General features: G+C 43.1%; 1 protein-coding gene across 4 annotated transcripts in view; it reads left to right on the forward strand.

The window, feature by feature from the left end:
* LOC112257265 (phosphatidylinositol 4-kinase alpha-like) overlaps positions 1-9,257 on the forward strand; it is a 31,861-nt gene extending 22,604 nt beyond the window's left edge. Inside the window, exons 33-51 of one of the 4 annotated variants that reach the window (XM_042326640.1) lie at positions 12-232; positions 2,014-2,172; positions 2,259-2,338; positions 2,452-2,651; positions 2,965-3,052; positions 3,239-3,406; positions 3,553-3,606; positions 3,870-3,990; positions 4,140-4,269; positions 4,368-4,438; positions 4,645-4,717; positions 4,915-5,092; positions 5,231-5,335; positions 5,824-5,949; positions 6,198-6,318; positions 6,598-6,757; positions 6,848-6,937; positions 7,023-7,106; positions 7,608-9,257. In XM_042326640.1, the coding sequence (XP_042182574.1) occupies positions 12-232; positions 2,014-2,172; positions 2,259-2,338; positions 2,452-2,651; positions 2,965-3,052; positions 3,239-3,406; positions 3,553-3,606; positions 3,870-3,990; positions 4,140-4,269; positions 4,368-4,438; positions 4,645-4,717; positions 4,915-5,092; positions 5,231-5,335; positions 5,824-5,949; positions 6,198-6,318; positions 6,598-6,757; positions 6,848-6,937; positions 7,023-7,106; positions 7,608-7,659 (2,281 nt within the window). In that variant the 3' untranslated portion in view covers positions 7,660-9,257. Of the gene's footprint in view, positions 1-11; positions 233-2,013; positions 2,173-2,258; positions 2,339-2,451; positions 2,652-2,964; positions 3,053-3,238; positions 3,407-3,552; positions 3,607-3,869; positions 3,991-4,139; positions 4,270-4,367; positions 4,439-4,591; positions 4,718-4,914; positions 5,093-5,230; positions 5,336-5,823; positions 5,950-6,197; positions 6,319-6,584; positions 6,758-6,847; positions 6,938-7,022; positions 7,107-7,607 lie in introns of those variants that run through there. The other 3 variants (XM_042326641.1, XM_042326642.1, XM_042326643.1) reach the window with 3 other exon arrangements.
* The last annotated feature ends 10,423 nt before the right edge of the window (positions 9,258-19,680 follow it).

Genomic DNA, 19,680 nt, shown 5'->3' on the forward strand with positions numbered 1-19,680 from the left:
CCCCCCTCTAGTGCCCCCCCTAAGTTCCCTACCCAGGGGGACAAGCGTCTACGTGAGGACATCAGCTTCATGATCCGTTTCTACGCCAGCATCCTGTCAGACAAGAAGTACCTGGCGGCGTGCCAGCTGGTCCCTCCCGGTGAGCTAGGCGCCATGCCCACCCTCAGCACCTTCTCTGCCGGGATATTCGGATCGTTAATTGTGTCCAGCACTTCTCCGATATCGATGCTAAGTAAGCCTACAGCGGTGGGGCTGGCTGATTTAACAACCGCACTACAAGACTACAGGAGTACGTTTTTACACAGGTCAAATCTGACACCTGAACAGGCTCTCTTTACGCTGCTGATGGATCGATACATCTGCGTGGTCTGTAGAATCTCTTCTCGCTCGCTCTGTGTGTGTGTGTGTGTGTGTGTGTGTGTGTGTGTGTGTGTGTGTGGGACGGGTGCTCGCTCGCTCTGTGTGTGTGTGTGTGTGTGTGTGGGGGACTCTCGGGGTGTGGGACTCGCTCGCTCTGTGTGTGTGTGTGTGCGGGGGTGGGACTCGCTCGCTCTGTGTGTGTGTGTGTGTGCGCGGGGCTCGCTCGCTCTGTGTGTGTGTGTGTGTGTGGGGGACTCTCTCGCTCGCTCTGTGTGTGTGGGACTCTCTCTCTCGCTCTCTGTGTGTGTCCATTTCAATATATCCATCTATAGCTGCTGTGGAGCTTGGTGCAGATCTGCCACTTGTGATAAAACGCAAGAATTATTATTATTCTACACATCATGCCGATCCGAAATTCAAGGTTTTTCTAATTGACAACCCACACCTTTCTTACTCCTCTGTCCCTGGCGTCCCCGAGAACAACATGATCTCACTCATAACTCATCGGATCGCACCAGGTAGAAACTAGCACTAACCACAGATCGAGGATCAGATTACTCTACCGTCAGTGGTAACTATTTACCATTAGGTGGGTGAAATAACCCCTGATCCTGTATCAGCGGTTATGGGTAAATTCTACCACCACCTGTGGGAACAACGCATGGCCATCTCATATAAGACCGGGCTAACACTATAAAGCTCACTATACCGCAGGTCAACTCCCCCTCCATCGACTGCTGAGACAATGCTCGCTACCTCATTTATATTTTCCTCTGGTTCACAATATCTTTTCATATGGATGCTGATGCATGTCGGTCTCAATTTAGAATAAATGAATGCATTGAGAGAAAGAAAGGAAGTGATGCCTGCCAGTGTTGATCTAGACTTGAATGAATGCATTAAGCGATATGGAGAGAGATGCATGCCAGTGTTTATTTTGATGAATGCAGAGAGAGAATGTGAAGCAATTCAGAGTTAGACAGACAGACATAATTGCAGAAAGAGATGGAAAGAGATTTTTATTTTTTATTTCACCTTTATTTAACCAGGTAGGCTAGTTGAGAACAAGTTCTCATTTGCAACTGCGACCTGGCCAAGATAAAGCATAGCAGTGTGAGCAGACAACACAGAGTTACACATGGAGTAAACAATTAACAAGTCAATAACACAGTAGAAAACAAAGGGGGAGTCTATATACAATGTGTGCAAAAGGCATGAGGAGGTAGGCGAATAATTACAATTTTGCAGATTAGCACTGGAGTGATAAATGATCAGATGGTCATGTACAGGTAGAGATATTGGTGTGCAAAAGAGCAGAAAAGTAAATAAATAAAAACAGTATGGGGATGAGGTAGGTGAAAATGGGTGGGCTATTTACCAATAGACTATGTACAGCTGCAGCGATCGGTTAGCTGCTCAGATAGCTGATGTTTGAAGTTGGTGAGGGAGATAAAAGTCTCTAATGGATAGAGTTAAATGAAGGACCAGAATTTTTCCTGATTAGATCATAGTCAGGAAAATCTCAGGGCCCAAATAATGAGGGATAGAAAGAGGCAGGGAGTGTGTGTGTGTGTCTGTGTGTGTGTGTGTCAGGCAGCCTGCTGAGTGTCCCTGTGTGTGTGTTCCTGTGTCTGTCTGTCCGTGGGTGTGTAGACAACCAGGACCCGTCGTTGAACAGTCTGTCAGTGATGACGGCCCAGGAGCCCAGGAGCACCATGTCTCATGACTCCCGCTCCCAGCAGAGTGGCCAGAGTGGCTGGATCAACACCTACCCTCTGTCCTCTGGCATGTCCACCGCCTCCAAGAAGTCAGGTAACACAACACACACGCCCACAGACAGAGGCAATGCGCTCACACACACACACCCTGAGATCTGACCATGTCCTTCTTGTCCCCAGGCATGTCTAAGAAGAGTAACAGAGGGACTCAGCTCCATAAGTACTACATGAAGCGTCGGACCTTGCTGCTGGCCTTACTGGTGACATTCTGGAGACCTTGACAAAGACATTAACATTGACTCTCCCTCCTTGCTATTCAAATACATTTTGTTGCTAGGACTGATGTGCTTTCTCTCTCGCCCCACTTCTCTAGGCCAGTGAGATTGAGCGGTTGACTACCTGGTACAACCCTCTGTGCACCCAGGAGTTGGCCATCGCTACAGAACAGTCCGTGGAGACCAGCATCGCCAACTGGAGGTCCAAGTACATCAGCCTCAGTGAGAAACAGTGGAAAGACAACGTCAACCTGGCCTGGGGTATATCTCCTTACCTGGCTATGCAGCTACCAGCCAGGTACACACACATACACCCGGGTTAGAATTTATTTGGGAAAAGCTTTAGATTCATTCCACCTCTAACTTTTGTTGTCATGTCTAAGAACAGCGTTTGGGTTAACCCTCTCGTGTCTGTATGTTCAGGTTTAAGAACGGCGTTTGGGTTAACCCTCTCGTGTCTGTATGTTCAGGTTTAAGAACGGCGTTTGGGTTAACCCTCTCGTGTCTGTATGTTCAGGTTTAAGAACGGCGTTTGGGTTAACCCTCTCGTGTCTGTATGTTCAGGTTTAAGAACGGCGTTTGGGTTAACCCTCTCGTGTCTGTATGCTCAGGTTTAAGAACGATGTGATCGTGGCTGAGGTGACCCGGCTGGTAAGGCTGGACCCTGGAGCGGTCAGCGACGTACCTGAGGCTGTCAAGGTGAGTCACTGTTGATCTACAGGTCATCTGCAACACAGGAGTGGCCAATGCTTATGATACCTCAAATAGGTTTTTATGAAAGACATGTTTTTTTTATGTCAGAGCCAAACAGTTCAGGATTAGAAGTGATGGTGTTTCTAATTTGAGAGTTCTTTGTCAATTTACCAAAATGTATTTGTTTTCCAGTTCCTGGTGACATGGCACACCATTGATGCAGATTCTCCAGAGCTGAGTCATATCCTGTGTTGGGCTCCTGCTGACCCTCCCACCGGCCTGTCCTACTTCTCTTCCATGTACCCCCCGCACCCCCTTACTGCTCAGTATGGGGTCAAAGTACTACGGTCCTTTCCTCCGGTACGACACACACTTCATACACACACACACTATGGCCGTTTCCTCTGGTACGAAATACACTTCATACACACACACTACGGTCCTTTCCTCTGGTACGAAACACACACGCACGCACTATACCGTCACTAATCTATCTCAATCTCTAGGATGCCATCCTGTTCTACATTCCTCAGATTGTTCAGGCCCTGCGCTATGACAAGGTGAGTGACACTACATTTAACTAGCTGCTGCATTTCTACATTACCGTGTGTGTTTGGTTTTTACTTTCGTTGTGGGGATCAGAAGTCCTAACAAGGATAGTAAAGCAAGTACCATTTGGACAGGTGGAGACATTTTACCACTAGGAAACATGCTATTTTAAAGGTCAGGGTTAGCTTAAGGTTTAGATGTAGGGGTAAGGAAAAATAGGGTATCAATTGTTTTTAGTAAAACAAGTGTGTGTATGTCTGTATTTGATTGGCAGATGGGGTATGTGAGGGAGTACATCCTGTGGGCGGCCCAGAAGTCTCAGCTGTTGGCCCACCAGTTCATCTGGAACATGAAGACTAACATCTACCTGGACGAGGAGGCACACCATAAAGACCGTGAGACACATACGTACACACACTCTCATACTCACTCACTCACACTTACTTGCACACTCACACACTTACCACTCCTCACACTCTCTCTTCCCTCCTCTCTCTTCCCTCCTCTCTCTTCCCTCCTCTCTCTTCCCTCTCTCTCCGTGTAGCCGACATCGGGGATCTGTTGGAGGAGATGGTTGAGGAGATAATAGGTGCTCAGTCTGGTGCAGCTAAAGACTTTTTCCAGAGAGAGTTTGACTTCTTTGACAAAATCACCAACGTATCTGCCATCATCAAGTAAGACTAACAAATCTAATCGCAACTGCAGTCCCTATATAGTCCACTACTGTCAACCAACTAGTGTCTGGATATAAAAGTGTTGGTGTTTTTATTAGGCCCACCCCAAAGGGAGATGAGAGGAAGAGGGCCTGTCTCAAAGCTCTGTCTGACATCAAAGTCCAGCAAGGTAACAACAGCTAGGAGACATCTATGTTGCTTGGTCTGTGGGTGCAGGTGCATGTTTGATTACAGTGAGGTGTATGTGAATAGTTTTGACTTAAATGTTTTTACCTCTAAGCAGTTGATTCCTGTATCTGTGATTTGTGCTATGTGGAAGCAGTAGTCACTGTGTGTGTCTGTCCATCTCGCCCCCTCCCGGTGGCCATCCTCCAGGCTGCTACCTGCCCAGTAATCCAGAGGCCATCGTATTGGACATCGACTACAAGTCTGGAACACCAATGCAGAGGTACTCACTCACTGATTCTATTCATTTGATTGATTGATTTCATGCCTGACAAAGACCTTCCAGTTGGAACGTTGCAATAAAGTACACAGGAGCATTCAATGGTGTGTGGATATCTATTCCTTTATGCTATTTTAAGAAAGGAATAGAAACCCTTCTCACAGGATCTATATCTGACTGCTGTCTCCGTTCTCTCCCAGTGCTGCCAAGGCCCCGTACCTGGCTAAGTTCAAGGTGAAGCGTTGTGGGGTCAGTGAGCTGGAGAAAGAGGGTCTGCGTTGTCAGACTGACTCCCAGGACGTGGAGTCGGGTGAAGATGTAGCTCGCAGGATCGTCTGGCAGGCCGCCATCTTTAAAGTGGGAGACGACTGCAGACAGGTAGGATAGATAGACCAACACATGCGCATACACACACACACCACAAGCATATTTTACATACTCAGCGCTTATAAACTATTTATTTTTCAATCAGCATATTTTTGAATGTTCTTTTCCTCTCTCTCCCTCCCTGCCCAGGACATGCTGGCTCTCCAGATCATTGGTCTGTTTAAGAATATCTTCCAACTTGTGGGTCTGGACCTGTTTGTGTTTCCCTACAGAGTTGTGGCTACTGCCCCTGGGGTATGTACACTTCTCCCCTACACCAGGGCTATGCCGATAGATTCAGTCGCAGGCACATTTTTGTTGGGAGTGAATGGTTCAGGGTTCCGGGAAAAATGTTATAATTTCTACACTGAAAATTGACCATCTATGCCCAAAAAGATATTCGTACTTCCAAATACAATAATTTCATACCTTGATTACATTGAGACACGATCACGTCTTTTTTTGTATTTGTAGGAATAATTGGACAGATTTTCTAAATTCAACTAATTTTTAGCTTAATTCCTGGTGATTTTAGTCTTTCTTGAGCAAAAACTAAAATCCCCACTTTTGGGGGTTTTACTAGTGGGCCGGTTTTGGCCCACGGGCAGCCTGTTTCTGTCCTCTGCCGTACACCCTACCTCCTATACCCTAACCCCTGCACCATAATCTTTATTAACCTTAATCTTTGTCTTGTTCTGTGCAGTGTAGCATCACAGTAATGGTTTTCCTGTCTCTGTGTCCAGTGTGGTGTGATTGAGTGTATCCCAGACTGTAAATCCCGTGACCAACTGGGCAGGCAGACAGACTTTGGGATGTATGACTACTTCAGAAACCAGTATGGAGATGAGTCCACTCTGGCCTTCCAGAAGGTGAGATGACTGTGCTGTCCTACAAACCCCTAAACTCTGACCCCTGACCTGATCCTCGTCTGTGCCATTATTCTTAATTAATCAGAAATTCAGGATTATTAAAAAAAGAGATACTCTTGAGTACATACAGTACGTCATTACAATGGATCTGTTGCCTTAATAAACATACGTCAACTATTTTACTTCACCAACATGGTTTATACAAGGTACTTCCTAATCTCTCTCTCTCTCATTCCCCTCCTCTCCAGGCGAGGTATAACTTCATCCGTAGTATGGCTGCTTACAGCTTGCTGCTCTTCCTGCTACAAATCAAAGATAGACACAACGGGAACATCATGCTGGACAGCAAGGGACACCTTATCCACATAGGTAAAAAATCATCCACATTGGTACACAATCAACCATCCTTAACCTCATCCAAAACATCATCCACATAGGAACACGATCATCCACATAGGAACACGACCATCTGTAACCTCATCCAAAACATCATCCACATGGAAACACAATCATCCTGAACTTCATCCAAAACATCATCCCCACAATCAATCATTCATTTAATACAGCAATGTGGATATCTTTCATCTCTTTGTGACAAATATATTAATTGAATTTATAATCGTTGTCTAAAACAGCATCTTCTTTCAGACTTTGGCTTCATGTTTGAGAGTTCTCCTGGTGGTAACCTGGGCTGGGAGCCGGACATCAAGCTGACCGATGAGATGGTGATGATCATGGGAGGCAAGATGGAAGCCACTCCCTTCAAATGGTTCATGGAGCTGTGTGTCAGGGGGTACCTGGCCGTCAGGTAAGAGTGTGTGTGGGTGGGGTCTTAATCTTATTTGCATCTAAACTGTCTTTCTATGGGTTAATTCTATTTTTGTTACACCTCTCTCAGGCCCTACATGGATGCAGTGGTGTCTCTAGTCACTCTGATGCTGGACACTGGACTACCGTGCTTCAGAGGACAGACCATCAAACTGCTCAAGTCAGTACATCAATAAACCACATGGGAGCATAAATTAGGTTGTGCCAAGTCTCGTGACCATGTCTGACCATGTCTGTGTTCACAGGCAGCGGTTCAACCCCAGTATGAGTGAGAAGGAGGCGGCTGCTTTCATCATCAAGGTCATCCAGAGCTGCTTCCTCAGCAGCAGGTAACCCCAATGGCCCTGTACCATTCCAGTTCCTTTCCTCACTCAATGGCCCTGTACAATTCCAGCTCCTTTCCTCACTCAATGGCCCTGTACCATTCCAGCTCCTTTCCTCACTCAATGGCCCTGTACCATTCCAGCTCCTTTCCTCACTCAATGGCCCTGTACCATTCCAGCTCCTTTCCTCACTCAATGGCCCTGTACCATTCCAGCTCCTTTCCTCACTCAATGGCCCTGTACCATTCCAGCTCCTTTCCTCACTCAATGGCCCTGTACCATTCCAGCTCCTTTCCTCACTCAATGGCCCTGCTCCCATTCCAGCTCCTTTCCTCACTCAATGGCCCTGTACCATTTCAGCTCCTTTCCTCACTCAATGGCCCTGCTCCCATTCCAGTCTCTCGCTCCTTTCCTGACCCCTATGGCCCCAACTCGGCCACAGGAAATATCCATAATGCTAACTGTCTATATACACATGCTGACTGTCTGTTTTCTGTCTTTCCTCAGGAGCAAGACCTATGATATGCTTCAGTATTACCAGAACCAGATCCCATACTGAAGACCTGCTGCAGTATTATCACATACCTGTCTGATATGAGTTCTTATTCCTTATATAGGCAGTAACCTCTTCTTTAGACTCTATGTAAGGTCAGAGGTTGTCCTATATACTAAGTAATTATCCTTGGCTTGCTAGCCAGCTAGCGTCCAGCAACTTATGCACTTTATAGATCGCTGTATTTCACCCACCTGATTGGACCCTGATCAAGAGCTGTTATGCTAGACTAGAGAAATCGCACTAACCAATCAACCAAACAACCAATCACACAACCTGTAACTGAACTCCAATACAATCAGCAAATCCCACGATCATAATCCATATATCACGTATCAATGTCTTGATGCAATCACATAGTGAATGTCCCCGTCCCGTAGTCAAAAGCCATGAGTAGATCTTTTTTCTGGGGACATTTCTAATGGTGGAGCTAGTGACTATATCTGTCTTGAGTCAGTCACATACTGTGTGTGTATCCGCCCCAAGGTTGGTGGTTCCAGTACAGAATAAACCAGTGTTGTTTACCTAATAACCCACTAACTCTGCATGTCTCATGACCAGACCTTTTAGTAGTTACATGGATTTAGTAGTCTTCTTAAACAGGTGTTTGTGAGATTCTGTCTGGAGACATTCCTCTTTCTGCACAAAGAAAGATTTTATTCACCTTCAATCCTGTAGTTGAATCTCCGGGATTTGTGTTTAGTATTACAATGGTGGTGGTGATTTTACAATGACAATGAAGACCCAAAAAGCCATTTCTCTAAACCTTGGCACAAACAGAAGGGTGGTATTACATGACAACTATACTCCTCTGATGTTATGCTAGATGTTACCTTCTTAATGTGTGTCAAACAAATGAGATTGCTGTCATAATCTCTTCAGAAACCCTTCTGTTTATGAAGATATTTTACTTGGTAGTCTGTAAAGATAATTAATCTTACATCTATCATTTTAGATGTGTTATTTTTGATCTGAATGGATATGTTATTATTTTACTTAGGGTATTTCATCTTAAACATCCATGTATGTATTAGAGTATGTTTGTAATATAACGTGGGCGGCAGGTCAGCTAGCGGTGAGGAACCGAAAGGTCGCTGGTTTGAATGCCCCCAGCTGACTAGGTGAGGTATCTACCAATGTGCCGTTGAGCAAGACACTTATTCATAGTGACTTACAGGAGCAATTAGGGTTAAAAGTGTCTGCTAAATGAGTAAAAATTGACATGTGAAGTATATTACGGTGTACTGTATTTCAGGGCTCTACAGTGTAACCATTTTACTCACATATGCGCCTAATGTTCTGCTGTGTGACCTGGAGGTTAAATGTAGGCGTACCAGTGCACCTAGAAAAATTTTAAGGATTCTAGTTTTAATACTTCAAATATTTTTCATTGTGCGTATTAATTTCTTTGTGTGCTTACATTTTTCAACTTAGGTGCACACATGCTCATTGTAAAAAAGATCAGTGTAGAGAGCCCTGCTATGTACTGTAAGTTGTAATGGCTAACAGGACATGCATTTCAGACCAATGGGATGATAAAGAGCTGTTCCATTATTAGTATTTTTATTGGACTGTTGTATTGTGATAAAGTACTGAAACATAAACCCCAGTTCAGGTGTGTCATTTTATCTATACTGAACAAAAATAGAAATGCAACAATTTCAACGGTGTTACTGAGTTACAGTTCATATAAGGAATTCAATCAATTGAATTAAATTCCTTAGGCCCTTATCTATGGATTTCACATGACTGGGCAGGGGTGCAGCCAAGGGTGGGCATAGGCCCACCCACTTGGGAGCCAGGACCAGCCAATCAGGATGAGTTTTTCCCACAAGGGCTATGTTAAAGACAAAAATACTCCTCAGCACACCCACCCTCCCCTGTCAGACTATCCCGCAGGTGGAGCCAGATGTGGAGATCCTGTGCTGGCATGGTTACACGTGGTCTTCTGTTTGTGAGGTCGGTTGGACATACTGCCAAATACTCTAAAACGACGTGAGGTGACTTATGGTAGAGAAATTAACATTTAACAAAAGTCAACTCTAAAATGTGAAGTTCACACAACACAATGCCACCGATGTCTCAAGTCTTGAGGGAGTGTGCAATTGGCATGCTGACTGCAGGAATGTCCACCAGAGCTGTTGCCAGAGAATTTAATGTTTGTTTCTCTACCATAAGCCGAAAAGAATTGCATATTATCGATGGCAATATGAATGCACAGAGATACCGTCACATGATCTTGAGGTCCATTGTCGTGCCATTCATCCGCCGCCATTCATGTTTCAGCATGATAATGCACGGACCCATGTCTCAAGGATCTGTATACAATTCCTGGAAGCTGAAAATGTCCCAGTTCTTCCATGGCCTGCATAGTCACCAGACATATCACCCATTGAACATGTTTGGGATGCTGTGGATCGACGTGTACGACAAGACTGTTCCAGATCCTGCCAATATCCAGCAACTTCGCTCAGCCATTGAAGAGGAGTGGGACAACATTCCATGGGCCATAATCAACATCCTGATCAACTCTGCAAATGAGATGTGTCGTGCTGCATGAGGCAAATGGTGGTTACACCATATACTGACTGGTTTTCTGATCCACTCCCCTACTTAATTTTTAAGGTAGGAATCCATTCAGGCCAAAGAGTTCAATCTTGGTTTCGTCAGACCCGAGAATCTTGTTTCTCATGGTCTGAGAGTCTTTAGGTGCCTTTTGGCAAACTCCAAGTGGGCTGTCATGTGCCTTTTACTGAGGATTGGCTTTCATCTGGTCACTACCATAAAGGCCTGATTGGTGGAGTGTTGCAGAGATGGTTGTCCTTCTGTAAGTTTTTCCCATCTCCACAGAGGAACTGGAGATCTGTCAATGTGACCACCATTCTCCCCCGATTGCTCAGTTTGGCCGGGCGGCCAGCTCTAGGCATAGTCTTGGAGGTTCCAAACTTTTTCCATTTAAGAATGATGGCGGCCACTGTGTTCTTGGGAGCCTTCAATGCTGCAGACATTTTTTGGTACCCTTTCCTAGATCTGTGCCTTTACACGATCCTGTCTCGAAGCTCTACGGACAATTCCTTCAACCTCATGGCTTGGTTTTTGCTCTGACATGCACTGTCAACTGTGGGACCTTTTATAGACAGGTTTGTGCCTTTCCAAATCATGTCCAATCAATTGAATTTACAACAGGTGGACTCCAATCAAGTTGTAGAAACATCTCAAGGATGATCAATGGAAACAGTATGCACCTGAGCTTAATTTCGAGTCTCAAAGCAAACAGTCTGAATATTTATGTAAATAAGGTATTTCTGTATTTTATTTCTAATAAATGTGCAAACATGATTAAAAACCTGTTTTTTTCTTTGTCATTATGGGGTATTGTGTGTAGATTGATGAGGGAAAAATTAAATGAATCCATTTTAGAATAAGGCTGTAACGTAACAAAACATGGAAAAAGTGAAGTGATCTGAATACTTCCGAATGTACTGTACACTCAAAACACCTTTGTCTGGATAGATAAAAATGGCAGCAGACTGCTTGGCATGGCAACACCAAGTATTCCAAGTCACAAGCCTCCTTGGGGATCAATGAGCCAACTGGGAGGCTCCAACCCTGGACTCTGTCACCCTCTCCTTAGCTCGACAACTTTGCCCCCGCTGTGGTATAAATTGCCCCTCAAGGGTTGTGTCATGTAGTGTATCTGTCACCAACAGATTCATATCTGTATTCCCAGAAAGTCATGTTCTCAGAACGTTAAGAAACGGCGTTCTTATGTGGGAATTTCAGTACTTCAGCATAATGTTTTCTGCAGGTTTCCTCGTGGTTCTATTTAAAGTCCATTTCTCATTGTTCCAAGAATATTAAGAAACAATGATCTTCTGTGGGAATTTCAGTACTTCAGCATAATGTTTCCTACAGGTTTCCTCATGGTTCTATTTAAAGTCATGTTCTCACAAGATTTCCATAAAAACCACAAGAAAACATGAGTAAACGTTCAAAGAACCATCTAAAAATGTTATTGAAAAACATATACATTTCATTCTCAGCATCAACAAACTCTCTCAACCCTTTATGTACGGCACCTCCAATGTATTGAGCTGTTGTAGACTTCTGACCAGTGCGGTTGCTTGTAAATTTTGATTTAGACCTTTTTTGGAAGCTAATACCAGCCTTAATGGGAGTAAATGAAGATAGTTGCTCAATGAAACTTCATATTTGGGTCATTCCTAGTATCCTTTGAAAGTGCAGTCGCAAAAACCATCAAGCGCTACGATGAAACTGGCTCTCATTAGGACCGCCACAAGAAAGGAAGACCCAGATTTACTTCTGCTGCAGAGGATAAGTTCATTAGAGTTACCAGCCTCAGAAATTGCAGCCCAAATAAATCCTTCACAGAGTTGAAGTAACAGACACATCTCAACATCAACTGTGTGAATCAGGCCTTCATGATCAAATTGCTGCAAAGAAACCACTACTAAAGGACACCAATAAGAAGAGACTTGCTTGGGCCAAGAAACACAAGCAATGGACATTAGACCAGTGGAAATATGTCCTTTGGTCTGATGAGTCCAAATTTGAGATTTTTGGTTCCAACAGCCATGTCTTTGTGAGACAGAGAGTAGGTGAATGGATGAGCTCTGCATGTGTGGTTCCCACCGTGAAGCATGGAGGAGGAGGTGTGATGGTGTGGGGGTGCTTTGCTGGTGACACTGTCTGTGATTTATTTAGAATTCAAGGCACACTTAACCGGTATGGCTACCACAGCAATCTGCAGCAATACACCATCCCATCTGGTTTGCACTTTTTAAAATGTTTTTATTTTACCTTTATTTAAGTTGGCAAGTGAGTTAAGAACAAATTCTTATTTTCAATGACGGCCTAGGAACAGTAGGTTAACTGCCTTGTTCAGGGGCAGAACAACAGATTTTTTTCAACCTTTTCAGCTCTGGGATTTAATCTTGCAACCTTTCGGTTACTAGTCCAATGCTCTAACCACTAGGCTACCTGCCACTTAGTGGGACTATCATTTGTTTTTCAACGGGACAATGACCCAACACACCTCCAGGCTGTGTAAGTGCTATTTGACCAAGAATGAGAGTGCAGGACTCCTGCATCAGATTACCTGGCCTACACAATCACCTAACCTCAACCATATTGAGATGGTTTGGGATGAGTTGGACCGCAGTGTGAAGGGAAAGCAGCCAACAAGTGCTGAGCATATGTGGGAACTCCTTCAAGACTGTTGGAAAAGCATTCCAGGTGAAGCTGGATGAGAGAATGCCGAGAGTGTGCAAAGCTGTCATCAAGGCAAAGGATGGCTACTTTGAAGAGTCTCAAATATAAAATATATTTAGATTTGTTTAAGACTTTTTTGGTTACTTCTTGTAAAAGTTGATGAATAGAGCTCGCCAGCTTGTAGTCCTAAAACCCGGAAATGAGTTATCCCCTGGTTCGTTCAGCCATTCCTATGGGATAAATATAGGGTTTAGGTCTGAGGTTAACACAGATTTAAGAGATTTTATATGCTTTGTTCTATGAGATAATGTCAGTCAGTTTACATGACCTTTATCAATTATAAAGCCTTTAGGGAAAGGGAATACCTAGTCAGTTGCACAACTGAATGCATCTTCTGCATTTAATCCAACCCCTCTGAATTAGAGAGGTGCTGAGTTCATCAAGGTCCATGTCATCAGCACCCTGGGAGCAGTTGTTGGGGGTTAACTACCTTGATCAACAGTAGAACCAATCATTTCCCACCTTGCTGGCAATTTGAACAAGCGACCTTACGGTTGCTGGCCCGAGGTGCTTAGCCACTAGGCTACCTGCCCACCCCCAGCTGATATGAATTATGAAGCCTTTATGTGCCTTTGATTACATAAATGCTTCAAAATTCAGCAGTGACATTAGCTGATCAAGATTATATCATAGAACAAAACGTAAGCCTATAAAACCTCATATGCTTGGGTTTACCACAGGCCTTATTTAAAGCGTTTATCCAAAAGCCCTACAAAACTCCATGTATTTTCCCATTTTTTCAACAAACTATAAGAGTTAGTGCCTCCAAAAAGACACATTCCTATTGCTCTCTATAACACCCGGGGACATGGCAAAAACGTCTACATTCAGTTTTCAAAATACATAAAATTACCTTTCTAGAGCCACATTTTTGTGTTTTTAAGGTAAATGACACCTGCCCTTATATTTAAATAATTTTAGAATCCACATTTTACACTAAGTAAGATGTAATATTTCCTGGGGACAGAAGCGGTATGGCATAGTAGGAATTACTAATTTGCTGATCAAATAAATATTTTAACATTCTAATGCTTGTCGAGCAGGTGAATCCGAGTTTGAATCGGAGCATTCTGGCCAATATTGGCCTACTGGTTCACTCCTGCCCCACACGTACCCTTTGCTCCTCCAGGTCCGTCTCCCTTCAGCAGCCCAGCAGCGGACTAAAAACTATGGGTGACAGGGCTTTCAGTTGCGCGGCTCCGCGGCTATGGAACGCACTTCCAGACACTATTATGGCTGCAGTCTATGTTCTCGTTAAACCACAGCTCAAGACCGTGCTGTTCAGAAAAGCTTTGAAGGACCTCTGCAGATCCTCCGGATCTGATGACACCTGTATATAGTTTTGTATGTTGTCTGGGTTTTATGTTATGTGTTTTGTATTGTTTTTATTATTGTAATTATTTATATAGGCTATATAAAGATAATTTGCGCCCGACTATATGTGATAAAGTGAAAATCTGAGGCCCGCACCCGACAATAACCCCTCACATATACAAAATGCAAATCAGAGAAAGATTTTTTTTGACAGGACTTTTAGATAGGTCTATGTTTCTGTTTAATTTCCGACATTTTGGGAGGCTATTTGTTAGTCAATGTGTCTATAGATACACAGCTTCGCTTCTGTCATGATTTGTTTCCATAGAAGACTAAATAAACCCTTGCTCACCAGAATAATGTCATATATCGATAGAATGAATGCTTCAATCTAGTTGACATCGGTAAAGTTTGTTTTCTCGTTCTTCTTTCACCTCTGCGTCTCTCGTTTAGGGACCGTGTAGAAAATGCAATAAGCCTAGCAACAAAAAAAACGGGAAAGATTTTCCTTGCAAAATCTCCAGATGACATCTGTTTAACCAGTTTTAAGGAAATTAAAATCTATTAAAGGTCCCGAACAGCGAAAATCATGTTTTCATGAAATTGGATGCTCTTTGGATGCAGTTCATAGTAGGTTGACCCAAATATGAAAAATGACTGTTGCTGGTAAATTTCTGAAGAATGAAGACATCAGACAGCAGTGGCTGCTTTTCATTTCAGATGGACAGGGTGCACCGAAAATGATTTCATGCACATTTCAATTGATTGTTATCATTTCACATTCCATCTCCTTTTGTCTTTCTACTTTCATCAAGCTGTAATGGCAGACATCTACTCTGTCTGCACAGCTTCCCAGGCAACCAGCGCAGCAAGAATGCTGTGATACAAAATCAGCTTTCCGCAAGGCAAAGAAGGGGGGATATGCTGTGATGTATGTGAAGACAAACCCAACATATTCTAAGTAATAGTTATATATTTCAAATCAATTAAGCTTTTCAGGCACACACATTCCAAATACAAACATTTCAAAGTTTCACCAAAAAGTACACAATCAAATAGTGTATATTTCAAATGGAGTACATAAAAAATACCTGAACACACATTGTAGAATGAGTAGATCCCTACATAAACAAATTGATAGCATCATAACAGTAAATCAAAGGAAATTCAATTCATTATCCATTTAACAAACATGTCATTTTTCAAAAACATTACAGGCTATGTAGACAGGCTCCTGGATCTCCTCTTTAACAGGTCAACCTTGATCCAGCGCCATATGTGGGAAAGCTGCGCCAGCAGTCCATTCCAGAACCCCTTTCTGCCCAGTGTGAGAGGCCTGACAAGTAGGAGGTCATAGCTGGATCTGTCACCCGTTCAATCTCGGAGATGACTGAAGCCAAGTGGGTGACTGAAGCCTGGTTTATTGAAGTGGGGTACGTGGGTTCCCCTCCTCTCCTGCTCCCCTCCCCATCAATCTCTGTAGTTGGTTGCCTTTCCTAAAGCCTAAGTAATTCACTTTTATGTGCAAGCCTATAGCTTGGGTCTCCAGATTTAATCCCTGCAAGGTTATAAGGCCAGCATTTGAATAGCATGCTATGCTCATGCTTAGATTCAAGGTCAAATATGAGTAGAGACAAAAGTGCATAAAAGGGTAATTACGTTCCATTTAGGGACTTAACTAGGGTCGGAATTCCCCCCTTATTGAATTAAACTCATTGTCCTTTTTTCCTCAGTGGGTCTAAGTTTTTCTGCCCAAGTCCCCAAAAGCTTTTGGGAATTGGCATGTATTTGGCACGCTACAATATCTCTCTAAAGTGTAGAAGCACCTCGAAGTAGCAATAAGATATGTTAATAAATGTATGGATATATGAGTCAACCTGTGCATCACTAACGCTATCTAATGCTGCTCACCAGTGTCCAAAACACAGCGAAGGCTGGTCACCAGCAAAAACACAACAAAGGTTGGTCACCAACTAAAACAGATTGTTTCATTTGAAATAGTGTATTAGATCATCAGATTGTTTAGCATTACATGTACCTCCCCACTTCGCTTACCTCCATTGAAAATGAATGGGGCTCTGTTGTCTCATCACCCCTATTGTGTTACGTTGACATGCACTGTTAACCTGTATTTTCTTTGACCATTATTTCAGGGGGAGCGTTCGAAAATAAACACATTCATTGGACCAGCGCCATTGCTGATTGTACAGGACAAGCATTGAAAATGTGACCAGTGGTCGGGATATCAAGTAATAAAGAGGCTGTAGATAATAATGTGTTATTAGATTAAAGCCGAAAATAAGGATATTTTATAGGTTTGGTTCTATGAGATCATCTTCAGCAGCTAACATACATACAGGCTACATACATAAAGCACATACAGGCTCCCTAAATCATAAAGGTCATATTAGCTGACTGATATTATCTAATAGAACAAAACATTTAAGATCTCCTATTTTTGGCGTTTATCCCAAACCCCTATTCTTTCCCCATTCCGTTTCCCTATAGCAACGGCTGAACGAACCAGAGCTAACTAATTTCCGTTTTTTTAGGACTACAACTGACAAGCTCTATGAGAGGGTTTGAGGGCACCGGTCGGCCATATTGGATACTCCCCTGAAGAAGCTTGCATCCTCCACAGGAATTAATGTAATTCTACAGTATTTCAATTAAATGTTTCAAGGACAACATGTCATGTATTTAAGTATTTTTTTGTAGTATTGGGGACAGTAACATTGCAAAAAATGATAAATTAAGGAAAAAGTATCATATTTTTTCATATTACATTTTTATCTCACATAATATAATTTAAAAGTATGCATTAAACCTCTTAAGGATCAGGCCCTTCTTTTTCATTTCTGCCTAAAATACCCAAATCTGTAGCTCAAATCTGTAGCTCTATTTAACCAGGTAGGCCAGTTGAGAACAAGTTCTCATTTGCAACTGCGACCTGGTCAAGATAAAGCATAGCAATTCAACACATACAACAACTCAGAGTTACACATGGAATAAACAAAACATACAGTCAATAATACAGTAGAACAAAAGAAAACAAAAAGTCTATATACAGTGAGTGCAAATGAGGTAATTAAGGTAATAAATAGGCCATGGTGGCGAAGTAATTACAATATAGCAATTAAACACAGGAATGGTAGATGTGCAGAAGATGAATGTGCAAGCAGAGATACTGTGGTGCAAAGGAGCAAGCTAAATAAATAAATAAATACAGTATGGGGATGAGGTAGGTAGATAGCCTATCTGTAAACAGCCCATCTATGTACAAGGTACAGTGATCTGTGAGCTGCTCTGACAGCTGGTGCTTAAAGCTAGTGAGGGAGATATGAGTCTCCAGCTTCAGAGATTTTTGCAGTTCGTTCCAGTCATTGGCAGCAGGAAGGAAAGACGACCAAAGGAGGAATTGGCTTTGGGGGTGACCAGTGAGATATACCTGCTGGAGCGCGTGCTAAGAGTGGGTGCTGCAATGGTGACCAGTGAGCTGAGATAAGGCAGGGACCTAGCAGAGACTTGTAGATAACCTGTAGCCAGTGGGTTTGGTGACGAGTATGAAGCGAGGGCCAACCAACAAGAGCGTACAGGTCGCAATGGTGGGTAGTGGATGGGGCTTTGGTGACAAAATGGATGGCACTGTGATAGACTGCATCCAGTTTGTTGAGGAGATTGTTGGAGGCTATTTTATAGATGACATCACCGAAGTCGAGGATCGGTAGGATGGTCAGTTTTACAAGGGTATGTTTGGCAGCATGAGTGAAGGATGCTTTGTTGCGATATAGGAAGCCGATTCTAGATGTATTTTTTGATTGTAGATGCTTAATGTTAGTCTGGAAGGAGAGTTTACAGTCTAACCAGACACCCAGGTATTTGTAGTCATCCACGAATCCTAAGTCAGAGCCGTCCAGAGTAGTGATGCTGGACGGGCGAGCAGGTGCAGGCAGTGATCGATTGAATAGCATGCATTTAGTTTTACTTGCGTTTAAGAGCAGTTAGAGGCCACGGAAGGAGTGTTGTATGGCATTGAAGCTTGTCTGGAGGTTAGTTAACAGAGTGTCCAAAGAGGGGCCAGAAGTATACAGAATGGTGTCGTCTGTGTAGAGGTGGATCAGAGAATCACCAGAAGCAAGAGCAACATCATTGTTGTATACAGAGAAGAGAGTCGGCCTGAGAATTGAACCCTGTGGCACCCCCATAGACTACCAGAGGTCCGGACAACAGGCCCTCCGATTTGACACACTGAACTCTGTCTGCGAAGTAGTTGGTAAACCAGGCGAGGCAATCATTTGAGAAACCAAGGCTGTCGAGTCTGCCAATAAGAATGTTGTGATTGACAGAGTCTAAAGCCTTGGCCAGGTCGATGAATACGGCTGCACAGTAATGTCTCTTATCGATGGCGGTTATGATGTCGTTTAGGACATAGGAAATGGTCGGTAATCTGTTTGTTAACCTGGCTTTCGAAGACCTTAGAAAGACAGGGTAGGATAGATATAGGTCTGTAGCAGTTTGTGTCTAGAATGTCACCCTCTTTGAAGAGGGGGATGACCGCGGCAGCTTTCCAATCTTTGGGAATCTCAGACTATACGAAAGAGAGGTTGAACAGGCTAGTAATAGGGGTTACAACAATTTGAAAGGAAACACTTTGAAGTTTGTGGAAATGTGAAATGAATGTAGGAGAACATAACACAATAGATCTGGTAAAAGATAATACAAATACAAATTATGTTTTCTATTTTTGTTGCATTATCTTTGACATGAAATAGAAATGCCACACATTCAGCTAGGAAGCTGGAGGTCATTTAGATGTTGTCCACAAGAGGGCAACAGTGTATGTGCAAAGTGTCAGACTGATAACTTCAAGAATGAGCAACCTACATGACATTTAGTATGAAGTCACCCAGGTGTCTTTCACGACTTTCCCAAATGTACCCAAGTGGCCTCCAAGTGGCCGAATTGGTAAATTGATACATTTTCAAGCACAACTATAGAAAACATACAAAAATGCTATGCTAATAAAAAATACAAGTTTACCCACTCCCATGAATGTCATACATGATGGATCATTAGCTTCCCTACATAAAATGTACTAACAGGAGACGCGACAAGAATGCTGATCCAATGTCTCCAAACACAGAAGTGAAATATTTAAGATAAGAGCCAAGTTAGCAGCCATCACTGATCGAATGTCATAATTGAACACACCACAAACCACACACAGAGTAAAAAAAATACAAAATAAAATACAAAATGTACACACTATTTACTATTAAAGTATTTAGAACACCCTCTACACAAGATGTTGCTGCTGGTCCCAAGTCCCAAGTCTCTTTCTGCTGTAAAGCACTTACCATCCTCTACTTGTAGGCTGACTGGGTATTCACACCTCTAGATGGCCAGGCGGGGGTTTGTTGT

The sequence above is a fragment of the Oncorhynchus tshawytscha genome, linkage group LG09, assembly GCF_018296145.1.
Source record: "Oncorhynchus tshawytscha isolate Ot180627B linkage group LG09, Otsh_v2.0, whole genome shotgun sequence".
NCBI classification, from domain to species: domain Eukaryota; kingdom Metazoa; phylum Chordata; class Actinopteri; order Salmoniformes; family Salmonidae; genus Oncorhynchus; species Oncorhynchus tshawytscha.